Raw genomic sequence first — 24,907 nt, forward strand, 5'->3', positions numbered from 1 at the left:
TCCACTGTAAGTCTTACCTAGCAGAATCTGAATGTACTCAGGGAGTAATTTATTTCATAGTGCCTAGGACTGCCTTTTATATACATTTTGGAACAGTGATTACTCTCAAGACTAGGGATGGGTATCGTTTAGGTTTTATCCGATACCGGTGCCAAATCGGTACTTTTGAAACGGTGCCGGTGCTCAAACGGTGCTCAAACCGGTGCTTAAAGAATGGAGAACACAAAATTGGTCCAAAAACCTCTCATGTTCAGCTGTTTTTTGTAAAAATATAACAATGTTAGCCTTTTCTGCAGCTATGGGGCATATATGGTATCACTCTTGGCTGGAAGCAGTGCTTAAACAATGGAAAAAACACAAACTTTGTCCTAAACCTCTCATGTTTAACTGTTTTCCACTTTTTCTTTGGTCATTTTAGCCTTTTTAGCCAGGGTGAAGGGAGTATCTGCCATCAAACAAGAAGACAGCAGCATGTAGCTATGATGATGTTTGCTAGTTCACCTTACATGCATTAATGTAATAACGTGGTTAGCCTACTCACGCAGAGAAGAACGGCTGCTGCTGCCATCATCATCCGTCATCATTTCTGCTACACTGGCAGGGCTAGGGGCCAGGACTCTCTTCGTGTTTTTGGGGGATGTTGCATAACAGGCAACCCACCCGCAGTAGATGTGCTCGGTGTGAGGTCTCGCAGCAAGCTATCAAATACGGCGCATTTCTGGGCTTTTAAAAAAAACGCTATGCGTCGCCAGGTGTTTCATCGGATTTGAGGTGTTACCTCCTTTGACAGTATCACAGTATCAGCTTAAAGCACTTGTTGCAGGCTGCTGAGTTTGCATATTTTGCTATGAAGTACAGCCAGACTTTTAACCGCTTCGCCTTGGGCATTTTTAATCTGTAGCTCTGCTTTAACAGAACGTACGTACCTGGCCCCGCCTACTATCCTCGGAAACGTAAAATGATTGGCTAGAATCTAAAGTGTATCACAGCTCAGGAAAAAAAAGCACCGAAATAAAGCACCGAAATGTGCGCTGCTTTTCGGTCTGGTTACTACCGTTTATGTCAGAACCGGTGCCATCATGGCACCGGACACCGGTACCCATCCCTACTCAAGACAATAAGATTCAAAAACATTTATCACACTTGAATTGATAAATATTATGTAGTTCTGCATTACTCATACATTTACATGTTTGATCTAACGTCGTTGTAGAGGTTCTAGGAGTCTTAATCAACCTTGATTAAGACTCCTACTAAAATCATTTTACAAAGTAGCAGGTGGAGCTTATGCAGAAATATTATGGAGAGCATCGCAAACACATTTGTTTGGATATATAGTTAATACCAAATGTTAGCAGACTGCTGTGAGCCTGAAGGGCTCAACTTCATTAATGCAAGTGAGCAAGGGGTTACTGCTGCACTGATCAAATGTTCTGTGAGACAGGATTTCAGACCTGAATCATCGCTATGAATATGACCACCACCGTATCATATTACATACCAATGCCAAGTCCTGCATACTAAGTTGCATCTGTGTCTTTTTAACATCAAATTAATTAATATTGGGGACAGCATGTTGGTGTAGTACTTAGCACTGTCACCTTACAGCAAAAAGGCTCCCGGTTTAAACCTCTCAGTCAGATTCTGTGCCGAGTTTGTAAGTTCTCATGTGCCTCCGTGGACTTCCTCCTGCTCTTTGCATGTTAGTTTAGCGGGTGACTCTAGCTGTATGTCGTTGTCTGTTTCTCTGTGTTGACCTTGTGATTGATTGGTGACCTGTTTGGGCTAAACAACAGGTTGGATGAATAATTAGTATTGGGTTGGTATTCTACGTCCTTTCGGTATCTACTGTTCTTTAATAATACGGTTTTTATATGTCCAAGAACTGCAGCTACGTGCACACTTTTAATTGTGCAGTAGTATCTCCACAATTTGCAACAATCAAAATTTGTGTGCATCAGTGTGAGTTCATTTAATTTAGAATACCCTGGTTTTGTGTACTTTGGTATGCATATTTTCAAATAATGTGTTTATTTACTACTTTATAAAACATGTGGCTATTGTGCTGTAGTTGTAAAATATCTAAATAACATTCTAAAATCTATTAAATGAAAAGCTTCTAATAATCACCTTCTGTGCACAGCGCCATGCGGAGGACAGTACGGTGGATCTGAAGGGGTCGTTTTGTCTCCAAACTATCCTTTAAACTACACGACAAAACAGACTTGCTCCTATTACATCACAGTGTCGCCTCAGTTCGGTAAGTGCATAATTACAAAACTGCTTACAGTCAGTCTTGTAATCAAAGCACAGAAGACTTGTTCAAATTTTGAAATAATCATTTGTCCCAATTTGTTTTTATTTGTCTGTTTTTTTTGTTTTTTTTTTGTCCAGTGGTGTTTGGTCAGTTTGCTGTCTTCCAAACAGCAATGAATGACTCAGTGGAACTGTTTGATGGACCCAATGACAACGCCCGATTGCTCAGCTCCCTGGCTGGTTCACATTCAGGTGAGTCTGTTGATCAACTCTAGTGCCAGAAACAGCCAGACGCAGCCTGAGGAATGCAGTTTTTATATTTTTTTTAATATTATATTGTCATCAAAGAAACTGTTATTTTATTGTTTTTTCACTTATATATGCATGATATTATACTTTTGAAAAGCTGCCCCACCTACAATTTTCCTTTTTTTCCTTTTTTTTGCACTGTTGAGCTGTTTTCGAAAGAGAAAAATAATGAAATCTTCTGTAAGAAAGCAGCTCTGGGGGGCTGTAGAACACAGCACCAGTGGTCGTTATCACAATTTATTTGACAGTGATGTATTTGGTGAAAATCCATTACGGGTTATCTTTACAAGAGGAAATCAGCAGTGGAAAGCATCTCACTGGGGCCATACAACATACAGTAGCACTGATACTCCTTAACAGAATTCTCCATGGGTTTTCTTATCTTCCAACTTTGAGTCACCCCAGCTTGCCAATGTTTTGAGTCTTTACACAGTAATACAGATGGATGGAAATAGAAAGATATGACTAATTTGATCTAGATGAAAGGATATTAATAATAATTTGTTAAATAAATAAAAAAAAATATAATGATTAACATCGTTGCTGGTAAAGTGCGAAGGCATCGCCTCAGAGTTTAACTTTTGTGTGAATTTCGTGTGTTATGGCCTGGAGGCACGCTGCAGGGGAATCCCCTTAGAAGTGACGTTTAGTTCCTTTATGTCAAAATCATAACTTTCAGAATATTTTCTTTCTTGTGTTTATTCTTTTTCTCCCCCACTTTTGCTACCTCCTTTTGTTTGTAGAATTATAAGGGAAGAAAATGACTGTGTTTAGTAAACAATGTAACTACAACTACGAGTAAAGTTCCTTATAATAGTGGAGTGGTTTAAAGTTTGATAAAAAGACAAACGAGCTTACATTTTTGCTTTTTTGTGCTCATAGATCAGTGAGACTTATGTGTGTTGACTGGATGTAGCTGCCTTTTTTCTGATAAATACAACCCGTCTAATTTAATTGGTAATGGTATATATAGAATGAATGACTCATACCTTGAAGTTCATTTGGGTTTTTTGCGTTGAGGTTTTTTTTTTTTTTTTTTTTTGGCTGAAAACGAATGAAACATACCACGCTTTACAAAATAATGTTATCCGCATCATTACCCGTTACTCACGCACGCATTCACATGTGCACACACGCACACACACGCATACACAAGAAAAAAGGGGGCAAACAGCTTTGTAGCACATTGTTCCACCTAACTGACTGATTTCCCTGACTCACAAACATATTAACTCACATACACACATACCAGACTTACACATACGCACACACATCCTGATCCCCGTGCTGCTAATGATGGTTCTAAATGTCAGCCACACCAGGCCATGTTTTACCCATTTATCACTGTTACTTCATTTGCCTGCATATGTGTGTGCATATAAATCTCTGTTTGTGTATGCCTGCTGAGATGGTGTGTGCACGTGTGTGTGCGTCTTTGTTTTGCATTTTAATTCTTGTGAGGCACATATTTTACCAAAAAGCGAAAAAGAATGAAAAACCCTGCTTATTGCTGAGTTATGAATGGAAGCTGGTACTCTTAAATATATAGGCACTTAACATATACTTAAATGCACAGTGAATGTTTGTGGAACTGAGAGTCTGTATCTTTGTAGCACATGTAGGTTTAAAAAGGAGCTGTATGTTGTTGCTGTTGTCTTCTACTTTTAAAGCTTCTACAAAAACGTTTTTGGATTAAAATTCATTTTGAAATCATTGTGATGTATGTGTTTTGTTTTGTTTTTTTCTCAGGAGAGACGCTGCCATTGGCAACTTCCAATCAAATCATGCTCCGGTTCAATGCTAAAAGTGGCCAATCAGCTAGAGGCTTTCACTTTGTCTACCAAGGTAATTCTCTCTGTGTTTGACATGTGTTCACTTAAACACAATAACATATGTTCAATTCAAGATTAACTTCAAAGTCTCCCTGCTCATATGTTTATATCCCGTCTTTCCTCATCTTGAATCATGTAATTCCTCTCATTATTGTAGCTGTCCCTCGGACCAGTGACAGCCAGTGCAGTTCAGTACCTGAGCCTCGGTATGGCAGGCGGATTAGTTCAGAGTTCTCAGTGGGCTCTGTGGTTCGGTTTGAGTGCAATCCAGGATATCTATTAAAGGGATCCAATGCGATTCGGTGCCAGGCGGTACCAGGTGCCCTTGCGCAGTGGAACACAACAACACCAACTTGTATAGGTAAGACTAAAAATTGTCTTAAGCATCAAAAAAGTCCCCAGTTGTTTATAATTTTGGATAACTGTGCAAAGGACCCCAAAGGCCACACGTAGTTTGACTTTAACCATCAGACAGACTGACAGCAAAACAATATCTCTTTCAAATCAATGATCCAGTTTTATCTTCCAGTAAGAATGAGATCACATTTGAAACACAACAAAGGAGATAACAATAGATAACCAAAGGGAGATATATCTGTTTTCCCTGGCATGACTGTAAACATTGCCAACTGTCATTTTGAGAGCCAGGGTGAGAGTCATCAGTATGACTGCTTGATGTCACCCAGCAAGCAGGACCTTAGATCCCTGAACAGGTCTGTGCAGACTTGAGTATTATTAAGTATTAATGCAAAATCTGGATAAGCGAAAGACTGAAGGACTACCTGAAAAAAAAAAACAGAAAAAATTAATAAAACAACTTAACAGCTGTCCTCTGAAACAAACAGCAGCATTAAGCCTAAGCTCTTCACCATCAATGTCATACTCGTTGGCATGCAGTGCATTCTGGGATACTTCGCTGATGACATTTAAAATCCCCAGAGAGCACTGATGAAAACGCAGATGAAAAAAGGCCTTGAGTAATTAGTCCTTTCTGTGAAGCATCTTGTACTAGTTAATGAAAGTAATGATTGAAGTTTAATTCTAAAACTAAATGCATCCATGTGAACTCTAGGGTTCCTGTTGAGAGCTGTGTTTTTTGTAAAAAGCCTCAACTTTCACCTCAGTTTATGCCATAAAAGGTGTTTGTTTTCCTATTTTTCCTGTCTGGCTCGCTGTTGTTATAATTTGAAGACCATATTGTGTTTTTTTAGGAACGAAGAGCCATATTCCAATATCCTGCCCCATCTGTTGGCATTTAGTTATAATGTTTTGCCAAGAATTGTGGATTTTATGTCTTCATTCTAGTTCCCTGCAGTGGTAATTTGACTGAACGTCGCGGGACAATACTGTCTCCTGGCTATCCTGAACCCTACCCAAACAGTCTCAATTGTCTGTGGAGGATTCATGTCAGTGAAGGGGCTGGGATTCAGGTACAGATATATATACACTTAAATATAAATGCATAGTCTACTGGATATACACTAATTTTGGAGGAAGCTGTTGGCTGTTGTGTTCATTTATTATCATTGTTGGCTATTTAGATCCAAGTAATGACATTTGCTACTGAGCACAACTGGGACTCTCTGGAGATCTACGATGGAGGAGACATGACAGCTCCCAAATTAGGGTCATTTTCTGGTAAGACAGCATGCTCACACATGCACCTAAATGCATTAAGTTATGCACAGACACACATGCAAACAATGTCCTATGATGGATGAGAGATGACAGCTTCTAAACTATGGATACACACACACACAAACACACAAGATCTATGATGAATTAGATATGGCAGCTCTTAAACTATAGATACACACACATATGGCATACACCGGAGAGCTGTGATGGATGAGTTGTAATACCAAAAATATGATATATATCTTAAATAAAGAATAAATCTTTTTAAGACACAGAATTCTTCCAATTCTAAGCAGTCAGTAAGAAGAGTGTCACCATGAGACTGAAGGTGGAGGAAAAGGAAAATAAAAAAGGGATAGAAAGAAGACAGGCAGGGATAAAGAATGATCTAACCTTTTATGATTTCCCTGCAGAGTTTCCCCTGTGACCTGCCCCAAGCACATACCTGTCACACAGCTATCACACATAAAACATGTTGCCCATAGGGCAACGCACACACCCACCCACACACAACTGACTGCGCCCTTCTAAGGAAGGCACACCGGGGAGCTACCCACTATAACCACAGTGATCTGGTGTTGACCACTGAGCAGCTTCACTGGGCATATAAGGCCGCTTCACATAAGGACACTAAAATGCTAGCTATCCATGGAGGGTGAGGGGTTGTTCACCTTCTCTGCACATAATTTCCCAGCTGGTCCTGGGATTTAAATAAGACTTATAGTCTAAGTCTTGCTGAAAAAGAGGCACCATTACGTAGAAAGGGGTTCCTTCCTGTATATCTAATATTATATTCCTCAAACTTTAATGCTTTTTCTAATCATTCACCTGGTCTATGATATCTTTATTTTTTGTGTTTTTTCAGGGACAACAGCTCCTGCTCTCCTCAACTCAACATCCAATCAGCTCCTTCTTCACTTTCAAAGTGACATCAGTGTGGTGGCAGCAGGCTTTCACCTAGAATACAAAAGTAAGGGAACACTGTTAAGATTCATACTAGGATAGCACGATGCAATGCTAGATTCATTGGCTGGAAAGAACATACTCGTTGATGCACAAAAACCAAGAATTGAATCGATTTTGGGTCTCTTCTTTCAAGAATCTACAAATGCACACAGACAACAATACAGCCAGAACTTTAACATTAAATAGCAAGAGTCAGTGACCTGAACTGGTACTGCCTGAGAGCATGCACACATACTGAGACCCATACTGGAGCACACACGCAGAATGCTCACCTGGAGGGACTTAACAGAATCAAGTAGACTTAGACACACACTCACTTGCGTGCACATACACACACAAATATGTAGATGGACAAAGGTATAGACACAGATATTAACATCATGCTTTTACACACCCGTCAGAGCATGGTTGTGCTTTTTAGTCCTTTGTAGTTGTTTTAACTTAGAATCACTTCTAGATCAATGAACATGTCCCCTTTTGTAAATATGCATGGGGGTTTCAGTGTTTGTGTGAATACGTGCATTTCTCTGTGTGTGTAGCGAGTGCACATATTTGAGCCTCCGTTGTCTGTGTTTTGCTACGCTCTGAATTCCTTGTGATGGCATGTTGATGCACACAAACTAGCAAGATTGGTCACTTTTAGGGGTGCTATATTGCTTCTGTGTGTACACACACACACATCTTGCCTAGTGTGGTAGACCGCAGCCTCTATGGATCTTGTGCTCAGAGTTGTGTGCTGCCATGATTAGTGCCTCTGTGCTGTCTTTCAGTCCAGCTTTGTCCAGCCACTGGTAGAATTTCTGGATGTCAGCCACTTCATCTATCTGCTGGTGGTACATACCGTGCAGGGGCCTGTCCTTCCATGATGGTTCCTCCTCTTCCTCCTCTTTCTTGAGTTTCTGCTGCCTGAGGAATTCACTGAGCACGGAGTCGGTTGGAGCCATCCTCCTGATGTATTCATGGACGTTGGCTGTCTCATTCTGGACTGTGGTGCTGACACTCACCAGTCCCCGGCCTCCTTCGTTCCGCTTAGCATATAGCTTCAGGGTGCTGGACTCGGGGTGAACCCCTCCATGCATGATCAGGAGCTTCCTGGTCTTGATGTCACTGGCTTCTATCGCCTCCTTTGGCCAGCTTATTACCCCAGCAGGGTACCTGATCACCAGCAGGGCGTAGGTGTTGATAGCCCGGATCTTGTTCTTACCGTTCAGCTGACTCCTCAGGACTTGCCTGACCCTCTGCAGCTACTTGGTGGTTGCAGCTTTCCTAGCAGCCTCTTCATGGTTCCAATTTGCCTGTGGGATCCCCAGGTGCTTGTAACTGTCCTCTATGTCTGCAATGTTGCCTTCTGTTAGCTCGGCCGCTATGATGCCTGACAGGAGCGTCCATGTGGTACTAAGGCAGGTTATTGGTTGGTAGTTGGATGGGAGCGGTCCCTTTGGGGGTCCTTGAAGATCAGGTCTGTCTGGCCTTCGGTTAGCCATTCCGGGTGTCTCTCGTCAACTAGCAGCTGGTTCATCTGTGCTGCCAGACACTCATGGAGTGCAGTCAGCTTCTTCAGCCAGTAGGTGTGAACCATGTCAGGGCCTGGTGCTGTCCAATTCTTCATACTGGAGACCCTTTCTTGGATGTCTCCCACTGTGATGGTTACTGGACTCTGTTCAGGGAGGTTGCTGTGGTCTGCTCTTAGATCCACTAGCCACTGAGCATTGTTGTTACGGGTCGTGTCCTTCTCCCATCAGGGAGAAGTATTGCTCCGTCTCCAGCCTTGGTGATGCTGTTCTCATATTGTTCCCCTGCCACTGAGAGTACACCTTGGCTCATTCTGTGGAGAACAACTGGTTCATTCTCCTGCCTTCTATCTCTCTGTTGTACATCTTCAATCAGCTGGCCAAGGCTGTGAGTCTTTGCTTAGCAGTTTCCAAGGCTTCGGGTATGGACCTTAATCTCTGCATCTTTTCAACTTGGCTGTTAATAATGGATACACAGAGATTGTTGAGGCGTGGCTCAGGGGAGGGTAGAGAAGGAAAAGGGAGGAGTCAGACGATAAATGATAGGTAAGGTTAGAATGAAAGGCTAAGGGAAAAAAGTGAAGGACACAAATCTTCACTGTTGTCCATATTCTTATGACCATGTGTCCTTGTAGCATTTCTGTCTTCTCAAGTAATGTTTTCAAATATATGCCAAATACCAACACAGTACATGATATTTAATTTTGTTTACTGGAAAGAAATCTTTTTGTTCTTTTCATGGAACCCAGTTCCTTCCCAGAGCACCTTAAAAAAATATCTTGCAGGTTTCACACTAGAGTTTTACTTATCTTAAAATGATTGTCAGCTCTTCATTATGTAGCAGACGTTTGCCTTCCAGAGAGGTTCTGTACAGGAGACCCCAACACAAAGTAGGCTTTTAACTTTTTTATTAAACAAAGTTTTCCGGAGATGAGTCAACTTACCTGTTCAAAAGGTGATCAGAATAGATGCATCAAAATTATTATTTGACCACGGTTGATACTTCGATTTGATCCTTCTTTTAAACACTATTTGCAAGACATTAAAAGACTAAACTCTTACTGATGATTTCAACTTTATGATCTTCAAATTCACAATCAAAACTCAAATGATAGAACTATTTCTGCAACAATATCTCTTATTCGCCCATCTTTCACTGCACTGTCTTCTGATTTCCCAAGAGGCAATCTCAGTAACAGAAACTTTTATCTGGAGTTCCAACAACAAACCATGAGTATTTGATTCGTTTGTTACATATTGCTAATTAGCAGGTTACTTTAAATACTTTAAATGGATGTATCTGGATGGGTAAAGTTGCTGACATCTTAGCACTCTCCCCTTTTGTCCAAATATGATCACCTTTGTGTGTGTACAACATGATGACAGTCATAGCACCTCAATCAACACCTCACAACCTTCACAAACACTGTTATGGAAGCTATCTTTTGCATATTTTCCATGTATTTACTCTGGGTTTTCTATAGGAAGAAAGATATCAAACATTCATGAGTAAAAAAATGTCAGTGTGGGAGCGTGTATAAGTGGGCAGAAAACATCTCCTGAAGACGTGAATTTTGTAATTATATTTTCATAATTTTAGGCAGACTAGAGGGTGTTTCATCTGAAGGGCAGAAAGAGGGATCTTTTTCCCTTGCCTGTCCTCACATAAACTGGAACAAAAGTATTGTAAATCCAGTCAGTTAGACTTAAATGCTGACACTGTCTAGTCGTAGTCTAGTGGCCCTAGTGGAGTGGTTTGTGGTGCTGTCAGCATTTCACAGGGCATTACTGCTCCCTCATTCCCGGGGAAAAACAGTGTGCTCGCACACAGAGAGAGAAAGATGGTCAGCCAAATGGAATACTTTCATTGATCAGTTGTCATGACAGCCCGCTGATTCTCTGCATAATAATACACTGTGTGTGTGTGTATGCATGTGTGTAGAGTCTCCCGCAGCTTTTTCACTTTTGGTCCATCTAAAAAAAAAAAAAGAAGTACCCTTCAGTCCTTCTTCAAGCACTTTTTCATGTACAAGTCGCCCATGCGCACACACTCACAAATGTCATTCAGTGAATCTCGGCCACCTGGATGCGTGTGCATGTATGTGTGTGTATGTGTGTGTAAGCTCAGTGGGCTTGCAACGTTTTGCTGGTAGGAAGGTAGATAATGAACCAAGAAGTCCACACACACACACACACACACACACACACACACACACACACACACACACACACACACACGCACACGCACACATACAAACATTCACCCCTCTGTCTCCTCTTCTTTTGCTCTCTATCCCTCTCCCACCCCTTTGTTGCCATGGTAACCGCTCTGGGGCAGGCTCCTGCGGAAGTTTCCTCAAATGTCTGCACTGACACACACGCACACACACGCACACACACACACAGATACACTCCTACCGATGCTATTTGATAAGGGCCTGCTGCTGTCAAACTTATTAAGGATGTGTTTAACCTTTATTGTGTTGGGAATACATAACCAAAAGTCATTGTGTTACCTTCACATATTTTTAAGCACGTCTCAGAAGCTGCTGTCGACATCGAAAAAGTTCAGGCTTTATCATTGTACTAGCTGTCAATTCTAAAATGAGCTTTTGTGTATGACAAAAAGACATTAGAGCTTTTGTGACTTAATCTTGTGAATTATATATCCATCAAATTAATCTCTATAATTATAAAAAGCCAACCTGCTCAGACACACTATTTTGGGGTAAACAAACAACTTATAAACTTGGGTAAACTTGTGTGTTTGTTGTGACGTTGTTTTATAATCAGTTTGTTCATGTCAAGATAAAGGTCACATACAGGTGAATGAGGAAGACAGGAAAGGCTTCCTGGAGATACTGCAGTTGAAGCTTAGCAGAGAGCACAGGGAAAATAAAACGATTTTAGTTGGCCATAAGATGAACGACTATAAGGACAAACATTTGATTTTCCATGTCTGCGTAAAACTTTTAGAACTGATGACAACATCACTTTTACATTTTATTTCTGTGTGCTCAAGTCCAAAACACATGAATGGACCCAGAGAGCGAGAAGACGAAATAACAGTTTTGTTCATTTCATTGATTGTTACAGCGGTTGGACTTACCACTTGTCCAGAACCAATGATCCCAGCTAATGGAATTAAAACTGGAGACAGATATATGGTCAATGAGGTGGTGGCATTCAGTTGTGAACCTGGTTACACTCTGCAGGTAATGAACACACTCACACAAACTGACCATTAGACAAATGTTCAAAAATATTTTTACCCTGGTGTCATATAGTAGGTCATGGGTTCTCATGTATTTATTTAGGAGTATTAAAACATTAGATGCTTATTAAATATGAATTTTCCGGTTTTGAAAAATGCGATTGTTATGCCTTTGCTTCCACTTCCTTTAAAAAAAACTTTTTTTTTCTTTTTACAAAAAAAGGAAAAAGAATACAGTTACCTGGTGAAGATATATCAGCATTCCTTACACTTACATATTTTTTAACAAGTTTAACCACTGTGTGATTACTTTCAGGGTCACTCTCACATTTCCTGCATGCCCGGGACAGTGCGTCGATGGAACTACCCACCCCCTCTATGCATAGGTAACGCGCTCAAATGCAAATACACTGCACCACTGGCTAAATTGTGTTACGAGTGAGCGATTCAGTTTGGAAGAAAATATGTCCTACTGGTGTATCAAAGTGACATAAGTACTCAGGCACACTGGATATGTTTACTTATGTGTGTGTGTGTATGTGTGTGTGTGTTATTTGTACCCTTTATGCAATAGTGTTGTGTAACCTTGATGTTTGCATGGAGACTTAAATAATTCAGTCCTTGGTAAAAGATCTCAGAAGCCAGTTCCAGTTAAACTCGACTTGACATGTCAGGACCAGCTTTCCAGACCTGCTTTACCTATTTCTGTAAGAGATATTTGCATCAACCCTTTTATGTCCAAAAATGTCTATAGAAAAGGATGCCATAACAAGGCTCTTACTTAAAAAGATATGTATTATTCACCACTGCGGCTGATGAATTTACAGAATTTTGTGAACAACACATCACTTGAACTTCACTGTCGAAGCAGTGATCTTTAAACTACGTTGTTCAGTGTTAACAGTGTGTTTGTTTTCCCTGTGGTTTCAGCTCGTTGTGGTGGGGTGCTGACTGAAATGAGTGGTGTCATCCTTAGTCCAGGTTTCCCTGGCAACTACCCCGGCAACCTGGACTGCACCTGGCAAATCACCCTGCCAACTGGATATGGTAAGTAGTATGGATGTAAGAGCATTCCTAAAAAATAGGTGTCACTTTCAGTACATCTGCTGGCTAAGTTGTTTGTAGCACAGAATATGCAGCAGATTTATATCTATATATTTGTTTGCTATGTGCTGGTAAATACAGGAACTGGAAATTTTAGGGGGACGTAGTATTTATTATTTTGTGTGTATGATATACATTTGCAAAAAGTGTAATAGATTATGTAAATAAAAAAAAGAAAACCTGGGCAATAAATGTACAGTTGTATTTTTGATGCAAGTTATTATGTACAAAAAACACAATAAAATAGTCAAAAATATTGCAGTGAAAATAGACAAAAAATATTTCAAACCATGTAAACGTACTGCACTCGATTAGTAAACGTGCACCATGTGTGTATGCTGTGTGCACATTATGCAAGTAAAGTAAAGCTCTTCTTAGTATTGAAATAATGTACTATCAGGTCTTTTATATAGTCGTTTATAGCATGTGTCTTTATAATTTGCATTACAGGAGCTCATATTCAGTTCCAAAACTTCTCTTCAGAAGACAACCATGACTTCCTAGAAGTCAGGGCTGGTCCACAGCACAGCTCATCCCTTATTGGTCAGTTTACTGGCTCACAGCTCCCACCCCCTTTACTGAGCACTACCCACCTGACGATCATCCACTTCTACAGTGACCACTCAGAGAACCGGCCAGGATTCAAACTGACCTATCAGGGTGAGTTGATGGGTGGTTTTTCTCTTTTTAGATCTCTTTTGTTTGTTTGTTTTGGTTTGGGTTTTTTTTAGTCAATACAGTCTTTACAGATATCAGAGCCTGAATTATTATTGCAGGCATCTACAGTCCCTCAAGGGTCACTATGATAACAGACCTGTGTTGAAATGAGTCCCATTGTTTAGTTTGTCCAAATTTATTCAATGCAATGATTCATAAAAATGGTCTGCTCAAATGCTCTGAATAAATTAATATCCCAAACCTAGTAGCCACAGTGCAAAGCTTTCACAACTCCAAGAAAGAAAGTATTGCTATGAGGTTTTGAGCTTTGATCCATGAATGAGTCATGCTAAAGACTTAAAAACCTCATGGCTTTCCTCTCATCATTAAAAATGATGGATTGTTAGTAAGCCCCTGTGAGAGACTGGCATCTTGTCCAGCAGGCTTTACTTGTAGCCCTAAGTGCTTCACTTCAAAGACACAAGAGATGCACTGTGGGCCTATATGCCAGCACAACTAGAACAAGGCTTATTCAATTTCAAATAAGCAAACTCAAAATCATGTGCGCATGAATGTGAGTTCCCTTTTTTCCTCCGATTTGGAAGTCCTCTAGCACTGCAGTCAGTATCACTGTTATCCCGCTGTTGTTTGTAGAGGATGCAGACAAGCCTCCTCACGTGGAGTTGCACCAGATGCTTTTTTTAACAGTTCTTTGATGAGAAGATGCAATGCAGACAGAGGTCCACAACACCACCTCCAACCTCGGTGCATGCTTTCTCAATATTACGTACACACTCTGGTTTTGTATTCAAGGGCATAACATGTTTACAGTTAAAAAGGCTTAATAGCTGCAAGCAAATTATTAAAAGCTGAGTTGGATAAGCACTCTATGCCAAAAAAATCAGTGTGAATACATACACACACATTTCAACTCAAATGTCGCTTATAAAAGCTTAAGGGAGTTCTTATTCCAGTTTTAGGTTTTGGCACGCTGACATTGCTGCACCTTTTAAGTACACTTTTGTACATAGAAAGTTTAAATGTTGCCCTGGGAATCTGCTGGAACCACATTCTTGGCTGTAGTTTCATTGCTGCGAGTAATACTCCTTCCAAGTGCACATCTTTTGGCCTTCATTTTCCACAATCACCATAGTTCTTTATTACCTCCATGAATTTCTGTGGTGTCATATCCTTTCATATTCACTCATCTCATTGTTGCTCTCTTATGAGAGATCTGCGTCTATCACATCTTTCTGTCTCTTCTGTTCTATTTCTGCAATGATCTGTTAACCTTATTAGCTTTTGTTTAGCTAGGATCAGCTGTATTATTTGTTGCATGTCCTGCTTGGACTTGAGGTCTTGCACTGTGAACATCCCGCCCCTCAAATGCATGTTAAGCCATTCTTTCCTACCTTGTACAGCCTGCTGCTACCAGCATAGACCACACCCAAGAGCATTTTGCACAATCTGCATTGTGGATGCTGTCTAGTGCAGCAGACACAATTTGTATTGACCAGGTGCTGAATGCTTGTTCTAGTGTTTTTAGGTGCTGCCTTTCTCTCTAGCCTTTTGTAACAATTGGGATTCCGATATCAGCCACCTCTGCTCTCTGTCAGCGGCACATTTAATGAAGGAGCTTGACTTGCCATGACACTCACGCAGAGTGAGAACTGCCCTAAATATACCTGTGGTACTGACATTTCCTCAGGCAAGTGCTAGCATGCCGTGTATACCTTTGCCCGATAACTGTGTAGGAGGAGATCACATCTATTGATGTTGCTGCATTAGCTATTACTTGTTGTCTCTGTGGGTCAGAGATTCTTTTCAGTTTACCTCAAATCCATTACCGGTAGACAGAAAATTTTAAAAATGTAAGAAACTTGGAAAAATAAATGACTTTTTTCTTCCCCAGCTTCACATATCTCTACCTACCTCACATATATCTCTTATCTCTATCTGTAGGCTACCAACTTCAAAACTGCCATGATCCATTTCCTTTTGCAAACGGTGACATCATCAACAATGATTACAGCGCTGGGCAATCTATAACTTTTCAGTGCTACCCTGGTTATGTTTTGATTGGACACACAGTGCTAACATGCCTGCATGGTATCAACCGGAAGTGGAACCACCCATTTCCACGATGTGAGGGTAAGAATAAGTCATAGCTTCTTGATATATTAGTATTTTGGAAAATATAAATACTTTTAAATTGGTTTTAAAAATAAAGATGTATTTAAAATGTGGAGGTCGTATAGTAGAAAGTTTATTTCATGCTGTTACACCCTTACCAAACAAGCAGTTGCAATTTCTAATGTAGACATTTAGAAAATGAAAATTTTTTTTCTTTCACCGGTATCACAAGTTGACATTGTAAACAATTAATTAGTAAGTCACTTATGTCACTTGGAACATTTACTGGATAAATTATTTGTAAAATTATTATTCTGTCACTTCTGTCGCTTCTTGTTCCAGACTATTAATTACATTCCTCAGTGTTTGGTGTTCAGCAGTCATTCTTGACTTCAGTTTTTTAGCATTTTAGAAAAAGTGAAAATTATGTTATAATTCTGCTTTTTACAGCTCCTTGTGGCTATAATGTCACAGCTGAAAATGGGACCATCTACTCACCTCAGTACCCAAATGAATATCCAAACTCCCAAGATTGCAGCTGGCTCATCACTGTTCCCCACGGACATGGAGTTTATATAAATTTTACCTTACTGCAGACAGAACCCGTCACCGATTACATTGCTGTCTGGTAAGTCTGGGTACAGTTATGGCTTAATATTCATAAAAACACACGCAGACATATACTACACACGCAGAAATGAAGAAGTGTTATTTAATGTCTCATGCATGCAGGGATTGAATCATTGATGGGTAAGTCTTGAGTGTAGTTTCACTCTGTCTACTCTCTGCACATTAATGAGAATACACCAAAAATGTATCAACTTTTACTAAGATTATGCATTCAGTTGTCTGTCTCACACACATTCACACATTCTCCTCATATTTTAGGGCTATATATTGAATTTTATCCCTGGTATTGATCATCTTTTATTCATTTTTACTTTTCTATTTTCTCTAACGTTAATTATACATAAACTTTATCGTATATGTTCATATGCAGAGACCATACACTATAACCTAGATAATAAAGTACATACGCACACATACACTGTGCTATGTAATGCATACGCAGACTCTTCAGCAGTAATAATAGGATTCAGTGTGGAGGTAAGTGTAATACGGGGTGTATGAGAGCAATGCATTTACAATGGGACCACTGACCAATTCAATCTAACTCAGTACCAAGGCCATACGCAGACTCAGAGAGGGCTCGGGAACTCTGGAAGTAATCATGAGATTCAGTTGGGAGTGGGAAATGTAATGAAAAGAGTGGCAGAGCTGGGTTCACAAATCTAACAAGACTCAGCTGGATCTGAAGCGCCTGGGTCAAGAGAAAATTTCACCTAATATGCATTAATTTTCCTGAATAATAACAGTAGATTTAAACAGTAGATTTATGAGGAAGGAAATTAAGATCCAGCAGATTTTGGTTTTAGCTATACTTGGTGCTTAGGTGAGGTCAGGCTTTACATTTCAGGCTCTAGAGTCAAGCTCTAGGGAGCAAGCATCAGAAATGTAGGCGGTGGGAAAGTAATACATTTACAGTGGGTGACTACTCGCTTTCAATCTCGCCAGCTAAAAGAACCATGGATTCTGCTATGGAGAGGCGTTATGTTGAATTATTTTGCAGTTGCAAATTGATTTCAGTGATTTATGTGTTTTTGGCACATTTCACAGGGAACAAAATTATAAAATCACATTCATAGATTGTAGGGAACCAAAAGAACTCGGTTATTTGAGATTAGTTCACACATAATAGCTCAATGTAGCTATATCTCAGACACATGAATATATTTGGAAGTGACCTGGGGCTGACACTGAGGAGCACAGTGCTTTTCTCATACCCAGTGGGATGCTATCTACCTTCCAGGGTCTTAGACAGCTTAAGAGCACCTAATCCAAAGGTCTACTGCATTATATGCATGTAAATAGAGTCTACTGGCATTAATACTTATCACTTCAAACATCCTCTTATAAAAATGTTTCTTCCTTAATATTCTTTTTGACTTTTCGACTTACCCAGACAAAAACGAATATGCTTTTCATGTGGAAAATTGAAGCGATTTAACAGGAACAGTGGGTTTTACAGTGAATTACCAGACTACATTAAATTTACTATATGAACTCAGGCCTGCTGAATTTTTTTCTTTAATGATGGAGTTTGTATTTGAAATACTTTTAATTATATGCATCAGCGGTGAACTGTTAATAAAACAGGATAACTGACGTTATCTAATTGAACTCATAAGAGCATAAGATCGCAGCCACAGGTTTTATAATGATTTGGGACTACTTGGATGCTCTAATTCAGTCGGATAGAAAGTGGAATAAGACGATGTTTGTGCTGCTGAAAACGGGTCACACTAAATATGAAAAAACAAACTTGCTCTCAGTTTAAAAGAAATTACTGTACTGAAAATGAAAGGGCTTTCAAAAAATGTCCTTTTTTACGTAGTAAATAGTACAGTATAAATGCTAATGAAATGGCCAAAATTGGACTTGGGAGTGGTGCATTCACAGAACCTTTCTTTGATTCAGACTGAGCAACAAATTGCTGCCGTTAGTAGAAGCTCACAATCACCAGTTGCATTTATAGTTAAGTCAGAGATCTACCTGTTACGCACGAAAACCCCCAGAATGCACTTGCACTGATGTGATCGTTAATTACTACTGGCTGCTCTTTGCAGTCACGCTGATTTCCTTTTCCCCTGTTTTGGCCTGTCATTACTCAAACTTGTTACAAATGTCTTTTGAATGCTCTTTATCTTGGTGTGTTTGCATCATATCGCAGTGATCCGTGTTTGCTGGTTTCTGTCCTGTACACCCCTGGGGTTTATGTGACAGCAGCTGCATCCAGATGTCAGGGACTAAAGCCAAACAGCCTCTGTGGTCTTCCACTTGTTGTGTTTGGCTGTATGCCAAATACCACTGCTAACAGTGGGCATCAGATCTAACATCAGAGCAACACAGTACAGTAGTTAATGGTGCTGGACACTCAATAAAAAAAGCAGTATTTCTTTATATACTTTAAACAAAATAATACTGGCAATATTTTATGCATTTTAGATGCTTTGTGTCACATTCAATATATCCCTGTGGTGGATGAGAATGAAATTTAGAATAATGTCGGTAAATAATTCAGATTTTATTCTCAGCTCAGAATAATAATTATACATTATCAGCATTCAATCAATATCAATGCAATATTTTGATATGCTCGGGGGGGAAAGTGGATTCTGAAATGTTATAACGTCTGAAATGTTATAAACTGAAATGATATCTAGAAAGATTAAGATAATAACCTGGCTTCAGAATGTAATCATCATTTTGCACCTGGAATCTCCAGATATCCTAAACTGTAAAATGCCCTCACCACAAAACAGCTCCTTTCCAAACTGCCCTTTGAAAGTATTCTGAAGATCAGGGTGTGGCTGCTGGGCTGGAGTCAGCATGCAACATCTGCTTTAACATCAGTCTGGATTCTTGGCCTAGCTTTGCATTAGCATGTTGTCTTTGCACACGCTTGCAAAGAGCAGACGTTCTGTTAGAAGGGGGTCGTTTCAGTCCTGGATGCACATTCCACTTTACAACAAAAACAACTTTTGAGGTTTTTCTGTTTTCTTTTCTATCTACCTGGCGTGCAGATAACTGAGGAACCATTGTAACGCAAGTGTCGACATGACTGTAACTGTAATGTAATTACAGAATTTAGTATGGTAACATCTTACAGTACTTACTACATTACTGAAAAATGTCATGAGATTACAGTAACGCATTACATACAACAAATCTCGGTTGACGAATGGGAAAGGGAGGTCAACAGGAGGTCAGAAGCAGAGATGAGTAGTCAGGCATCCAGCCTCTGTTTCTGCCTGTTCATGTTTCTAAAGTAAAATCACTGTGGAGATCGCTTTGAAGTTGTTTTGAAGTTTGGGCTGTTTTTCAATTTTGCTTTGTGTTTTCTGCTTTCTGTTCTTACCTAAAAGTAAGATCGTGTATGTGTCCATATTGGGGAAGGAATTTGTGCTGTTGTGTAGGAGTGTGGCCTATAGGTTTATATTGCTGGTAATTATGTGGCAAGGCCATTTTACGGTACTTAAGCAATTAAGTAATGTACTGTATTACTTTTAAGTTATGAGTAATGTGTAATAAATTACCTTTTTTGAGTAACAACCCCAACATCAATCGAAAATGAGTTATTTAAACTTATTTTGAAATTATGCTGAAATAGCTATAATATGATTATGCACAAATATTATATCACCTCCCTCTTCTGTTCATCATCATGTGTAAAATTCTTCCCGTGTATTATTATGCTTCGTGTGCCTTTGAAGACAAACAAGTATGGTTTGTGAAAAACATAACCATGAAAAAATGAAGCTTTGATGGTTTGAATATCCACAAGTGCTTCATCTACCCACATCCAATCATCATGCACAATGACAAATGTCTAATGTCTTCTGGAGCCACATGCCTTTATTCAGTGTAATCAAGCCACATTACAATTAATTTGTCGAGCTGTTTGTTTCTCCTTTTTTCCCCCACCTCAAATTGATAGAAGACATATTTGGCCGCAGATTGTAACTAGGTTGATATTTTTGGAACAGTAACTGCCTACTCTCTAAATGAAGCCAAACAAAAACAGAGTAATAGCCACCGTACTCTCATTAGCCAAACTGGTCCTGGCACTGGTCCTGGCTCCTGTTTTTATTTCTTACTAATACGATGCAGAGGTGCAGAATGATGGATGAGTGATGATTGATGGAGGGGTGCAGTGATCAACACTGTCACCTCGCAGTAAAAAAGCCCTTGGGATAGAATCCCTGTGCTTGCTTGCCTTCCACAGTCCAAAGGCATGCATGTGTTTGAATGTGAGCATGCGTGGCTGTCTGTCTTTCTGTGTTAGCCCTGCAATGGACGGGTGGCCTGTGCTGTCCAAGGTGTACCCTACCTTTCTCCACAGTGACAGCTGGGGTAGGCTCCAGCCCAGCTCCAGTGACTCCAAATCTGATGTGCCATTTGGATTTGTTAGGTGCTAAATCATGTCAGCCCCTGTCACTCTAATTACATATCTTCTCAATACCATCCTTTTCTCGGCTGCACTGTAATTTTGTCAGTCACACGTATTACAAAGTGCACAGCAGATGAGCAGTGCAAACTCTTAATAAATCTGATTTATTGTATTTTTTAACCTTCATTTCCAAAAGCAATGCTTACTTAGAATATGTGGCAGAGCTTCTCATTCTTTGTTCCCGACCATGTTGTTACACCAAGTGGGGTTTTTTGGTCTTCTTCACATAAGTATTTGACTTTGCATTACTAGCTTTATTAAATTGCTTTTATAGATGTATAGTTTTCTTTTGATTCACCGAATTAAATGTCACTAGCAAAACTTTTTTCTCTACAGTTTCAGACTTTTTGCCCTTTTTCAATTATAAATTATAAATAGAGCTCTGAAATACATCCATGTGTTAATAAATAGGAGAGAAAATGTCTTTTGGGCTAAGAAAGGTATTGCTATTGGGTTTGTGTGTTTTTCAGTGAGTAAAAATAGAGTCTAGAAATTCTAACAGTTTTAATTCAAATGACCCATATAGCACATTTTGATCTTCCAAATGAGCTCCAACACCTTCAGAAGACCTTGAATTATTGAGGAGCCAAGAGATCCCAGGCACTCTTCATGAATTAAAATTTTAAAACCCTTGTTTAATCCAATGGCATGTTCATTAAAAACCTAAAACTGGGCATTTAGGAGTGTTAGAAAATGTAACCTTTCAACAACATTCAATATTTAATGAGTGAAGTTAAGCCTTTAATCTGTGGGTTTTGTTCAACGAACTTGTTTGAAATGGGTGATAAAAACAAAGAAAAGAAGAAAAAAATATTCTTGCAGCCACTTTAGTAGACTAATGTGGACATTCCAGACACATATGTTTTATGTGTCGCGGTCGTGGCTCAAGAGTTGGGAGGTCGCCTTGTAATCGGAAGGTTGCCGGTTCGAGCCCCGGCTTGGACAGTCTCGGTCGTTGTGTCCTTGGGCAAGACACTTCACCCGTTGCCTACTGGTGGTGGTCAGAGGGCCCGGTGGCGCCAGTGTCCGGCAGCCTCGCCTCTGTCAGTGCGCCCCAGGGTGGCTGTGGCTACAATGTAGCTTGCCATCACCAGTGTGTGAATGTGTGTGTGAATGGGTGGATGACTGGATATGTAAAGCGCTTTGGGGTCCTTAGGGACTAGTAAAGCGCTATATAAATACAGGCCATTTACCATGTTATTACCAAATTCTGTTTTTTGTTTCATTTGTTTAAATGCAGTCAGCAGAAGGAAATCACTCTACAACTAGCAATTCATAACAGTTTGAAAGTGATTTTAAGTCCTTGCCCTTCTTTGGAGATGCAGCAATTCACTTGTATTTTTATTTTTATTCCTATTTATCCTATTTATCCCCTTCGTATATTTTATTTATATTTGTCTCTGTATTTTTATATATATATATGTATGTATATGTATGTGTATATGTATATGTATATGTATGTGTATGTATATATATGTATGTGTATGTATATATATGTGTGTATATATATGTGTATATATATATGTGTATATATGTATATGTATGTATATGTATGTATATATGTATATATGTGTATATATGTGTATATGTGTATATATGTATATATATATGTATATGTATGTATATATGTGTATATGTGTATATATGTATATATGTGTATATATGTATATATGTATGTATATATGTATATATATGTATATGTATATATATGTATATATATATGTATATATAACTAACTTCTGTCGGTGCTGTGCTTTTTGGAAACCGAATTTCCCAGAGGAACCCGCCCGAGGGATTAATAAAGTTCTATCTTATCTTATCTTATCTTAAATGTACTTTTGTAGGTAATTCTACATTTATAAAAATATATATTGAGATGAGGTGTGGATCAATTTTTGCAGGCATGTCAGTGCTCTAGCAGCTGAATACAAAATAAACAACTAAACTACCTACTACTACTAATCATCTAAAAATGTGATTTTGTAACAACAAATTTTGAACAGAATATGAACTTCACATGCGCTATATTAAGAATCATTAATACAAGGAGTGAAACTAATTCACCATAGTTCAAACTGTGTTACCTTTCAGCATGTGCAATGTGACACTTGGTTCCTCTTCTTGCCGGTCAATAGTTTTTAATGTATCCATGTCTTGAGCTTTCCCATCAACTGTTGCTCTCTTTCTATTTAGGGACGGCCCAGATACATCCAGTCCTCAGCTGGGAGTTTTCAGTGGTAACACTGCACTAGAGACAGCCTACAGTACTAGCCCGAAGGTCCTGATTCGCTTTCATTCAGACTTTTCAACTGGAGGCTTCTTCATTCTGAACTTCCATGGTAATTTAAAGCAAATGGCTTATTTCTACATGTTATCTACATTTTCTTGTAGTCTTAGAATTAACAGTGAATAGCTTCGTAACATTAAGTCATAGGCCTTTCAAGATTAAACAACTACCGGGCCATCTTTATTTGACTCTTTTTCATTAGTTTCTATTACTTCTTACTATTATTATTATTTTTTAAATAGTGTTAGTTTACTATCTCATGTTATGTTTTTACTTCAACAAAGGCATAACTGTGGGTTCTTCTTTTCCTCCAACAGTTCAAAGATATGCATGTTAGGCAATGGGTGATTCTAAATTGACTGTAGGTATGCATATGAGCATAAATGGTTTTCTGTCAGTTTGCTAGCCATGATTAATGAGTGACCTGTGCATGGTGAACCCTGCCTCTCAGCCATTATCTGATGGAATAGTCCCCTTTGACCCTAGTTGGAATAGTAGATTAAAAAATTGATAGACATATGGAAGACATTTGAAACCCTAGTTTCATTTTGGTGAAATGTGACCAGCCTCTGAGCAAAGTGCACTTATTTTAGTCAAATACCCTATAACTAAATCTAAGAGTTTGTTCTAAGGAAAAATATATTCATATACTATCTTCATTTTGTCAGGGGAGTTTATAAAAACAAGTCCTATCCAGGCAGTTATAAAGGCAGTTATTTTATAGCATTACAGGTAATTTGACTGTAAAATAAGTTGTGGCCCGTGGTACTTTACTTAACCCAAATTAAAGCTGAACATCTGCAAGTCATTGACATCTTGATTGTTCAATGTAAAATCCACAGTGGTAGAGTACAAAGGCAAAAGTAAAAAAAAATTGATCCAAATATGTTTGGATGATAATCACACTTGAATCCAAGAGTGTTCTGGAACTCTGGATTATGAAGATTTGAGAGTCGGGCTAATTGCTTATATTTCTTTTCATCATATGCTCTATTCTAGGGTTTTTTAAGAAAGTGATCTAGATATGCATCCAAATTAGAATTCCCTTACATGGAGCTTTAATGCTCTGCCAAGCTTTTTGAAATTGAGCTTGGTAATCTTGCTGACAGAAACTAAACATATACTGGTAAATTATAAGGTTTTCTTACCTATTATTCTTACCTATTACCTTTTATAGGCAAGGTCTAATTTTTAGAGAGGGGTGAAAGTGTAAGGAAAGGTGCTGCAGTGATCTACAGTAAGAGAAAAATAACATGATTTTCGTAATATTGCACCAGGTAAATGTGTTTAAGACAACTCCTCAATAGTGAGTACGTTAACCCCTTTTTTCATCTCTTCTCTTTAGCGTACCGTCTTAAGAAATGCCCTCCTCCCCCTGTTGTGGAGAATGCAGAGATGATCTATGAAGATGAGGATTTCCAAATAGGTAATAGACATGATTAATAATCATTGGTTTTGATACGGGGAAAAAATGTTGGCTAAAATTTGCAAAAAACACAACAACTATAACAGATTAACCTGCAAAACTCTTTTATTGATAACAAGTCGGCTGAACCTGCATTCATGCATGACAAATTTGCTTAATTTAGCACGATTTTTTTAATTATATCGTTTGTTACATTCTTCAGAATTAAAAAGGATCATCAGCCTTATCTAATGTGGTACATCATAAGATCAAAATGAAAAACTACCTGATCAGGCTTGTAGTAGGTCATTATTCTGCTGATTGATTACTTCATTAATCTGCCACATTACTTTGCAAATGCATTATCTAAATATAGCAGGCCCATGCTTGTCTGTCACGGTATTTTTTTTCTTTTGCTTTATTAGTGGTACAGAGGCACTTGTTCATAAAATCCATTCAGTGTACCTCTATGTATCGGTGTCTTAGAAGCAAATATTATAAAAATAATAGTGACACATTTGCAA

General features: G+C 39.0%; 1 protein-coding gene across 2 annotated transcripts in view; it reads left to right on the plus strand.

Moving 5' to 3' along the window:
- LOC146639603 (CUB and sushi domain-containing protein 1-like) overlaps positions 1-24,907 on the plus strand; it is a 480,470-nt gene that overhangs the window by 409,181 nt on the left and 46,382 nt on the right. For both annotated transcript variants that reach the window (XM_085353830.1, XM_085353836.1), the window contains exons 33-47: positions 2,144-2,260; positions 2,395-2,508; positions 4,315-4,410; positions 4,555-4,758; positions 5,703-5,827; positions 5,939-6,035; positions 6,901-7,005; positions 11,609-11,727; positions 12,043-12,112; positions 12,657-12,773; positions 13,281-13,490; positions 15,450-15,638; positions 16,071-16,248; positions 22,885-23,030; positions 24,324-24,404. In XM_085353830.1, the coding sequence (XP_085209956.1) occupies positions 2,144-2,260; positions 2,395-2,508; positions 4,315-4,410; positions 4,555-4,758; positions 5,703-5,827; positions 5,939-6,035; positions 6,901-7,005; positions 11,609-11,727; positions 12,043-12,112; positions 12,657-12,773; positions 13,281-13,490; positions 15,450-15,638; positions 16,071-16,248; positions 22,885-23,030; positions 24,324-24,404 (1,968 nt within the window). The remainder of the gene's footprint in view (positions 1-2,143; positions 2,261-2,394; positions 2,509-4,314; positions 4,411-4,554; positions 4,759-5,702; positions 5,828-5,938; positions 6,036-6,900; positions 7,006-11,608; positions 11,728-12,042; positions 12,113-12,656; positions 12,774-13,280; positions 13,491-15,449; positions 15,639-16,070; positions 16,249-22,884; positions 23,031-24,323; positions 24,405-24,907) is intronic.

This window comes from Diplotaxodon limnothrissa, linkage group LG1 (assembly GCF_057381915.1).
Source record: "Diplotaxodon limnothrissa isolate DT_005_m linkage group LG1, D_limnothrissa_male_GT1.1, whole genome shotgun sequence".
Taxonomy (NCBI): domain Eukaryota; kingdom Metazoa; phylum Chordata; class Actinopteri; order Cichliformes; family Cichlidae; genus Diplotaxodon; species Diplotaxodon limnothrissa.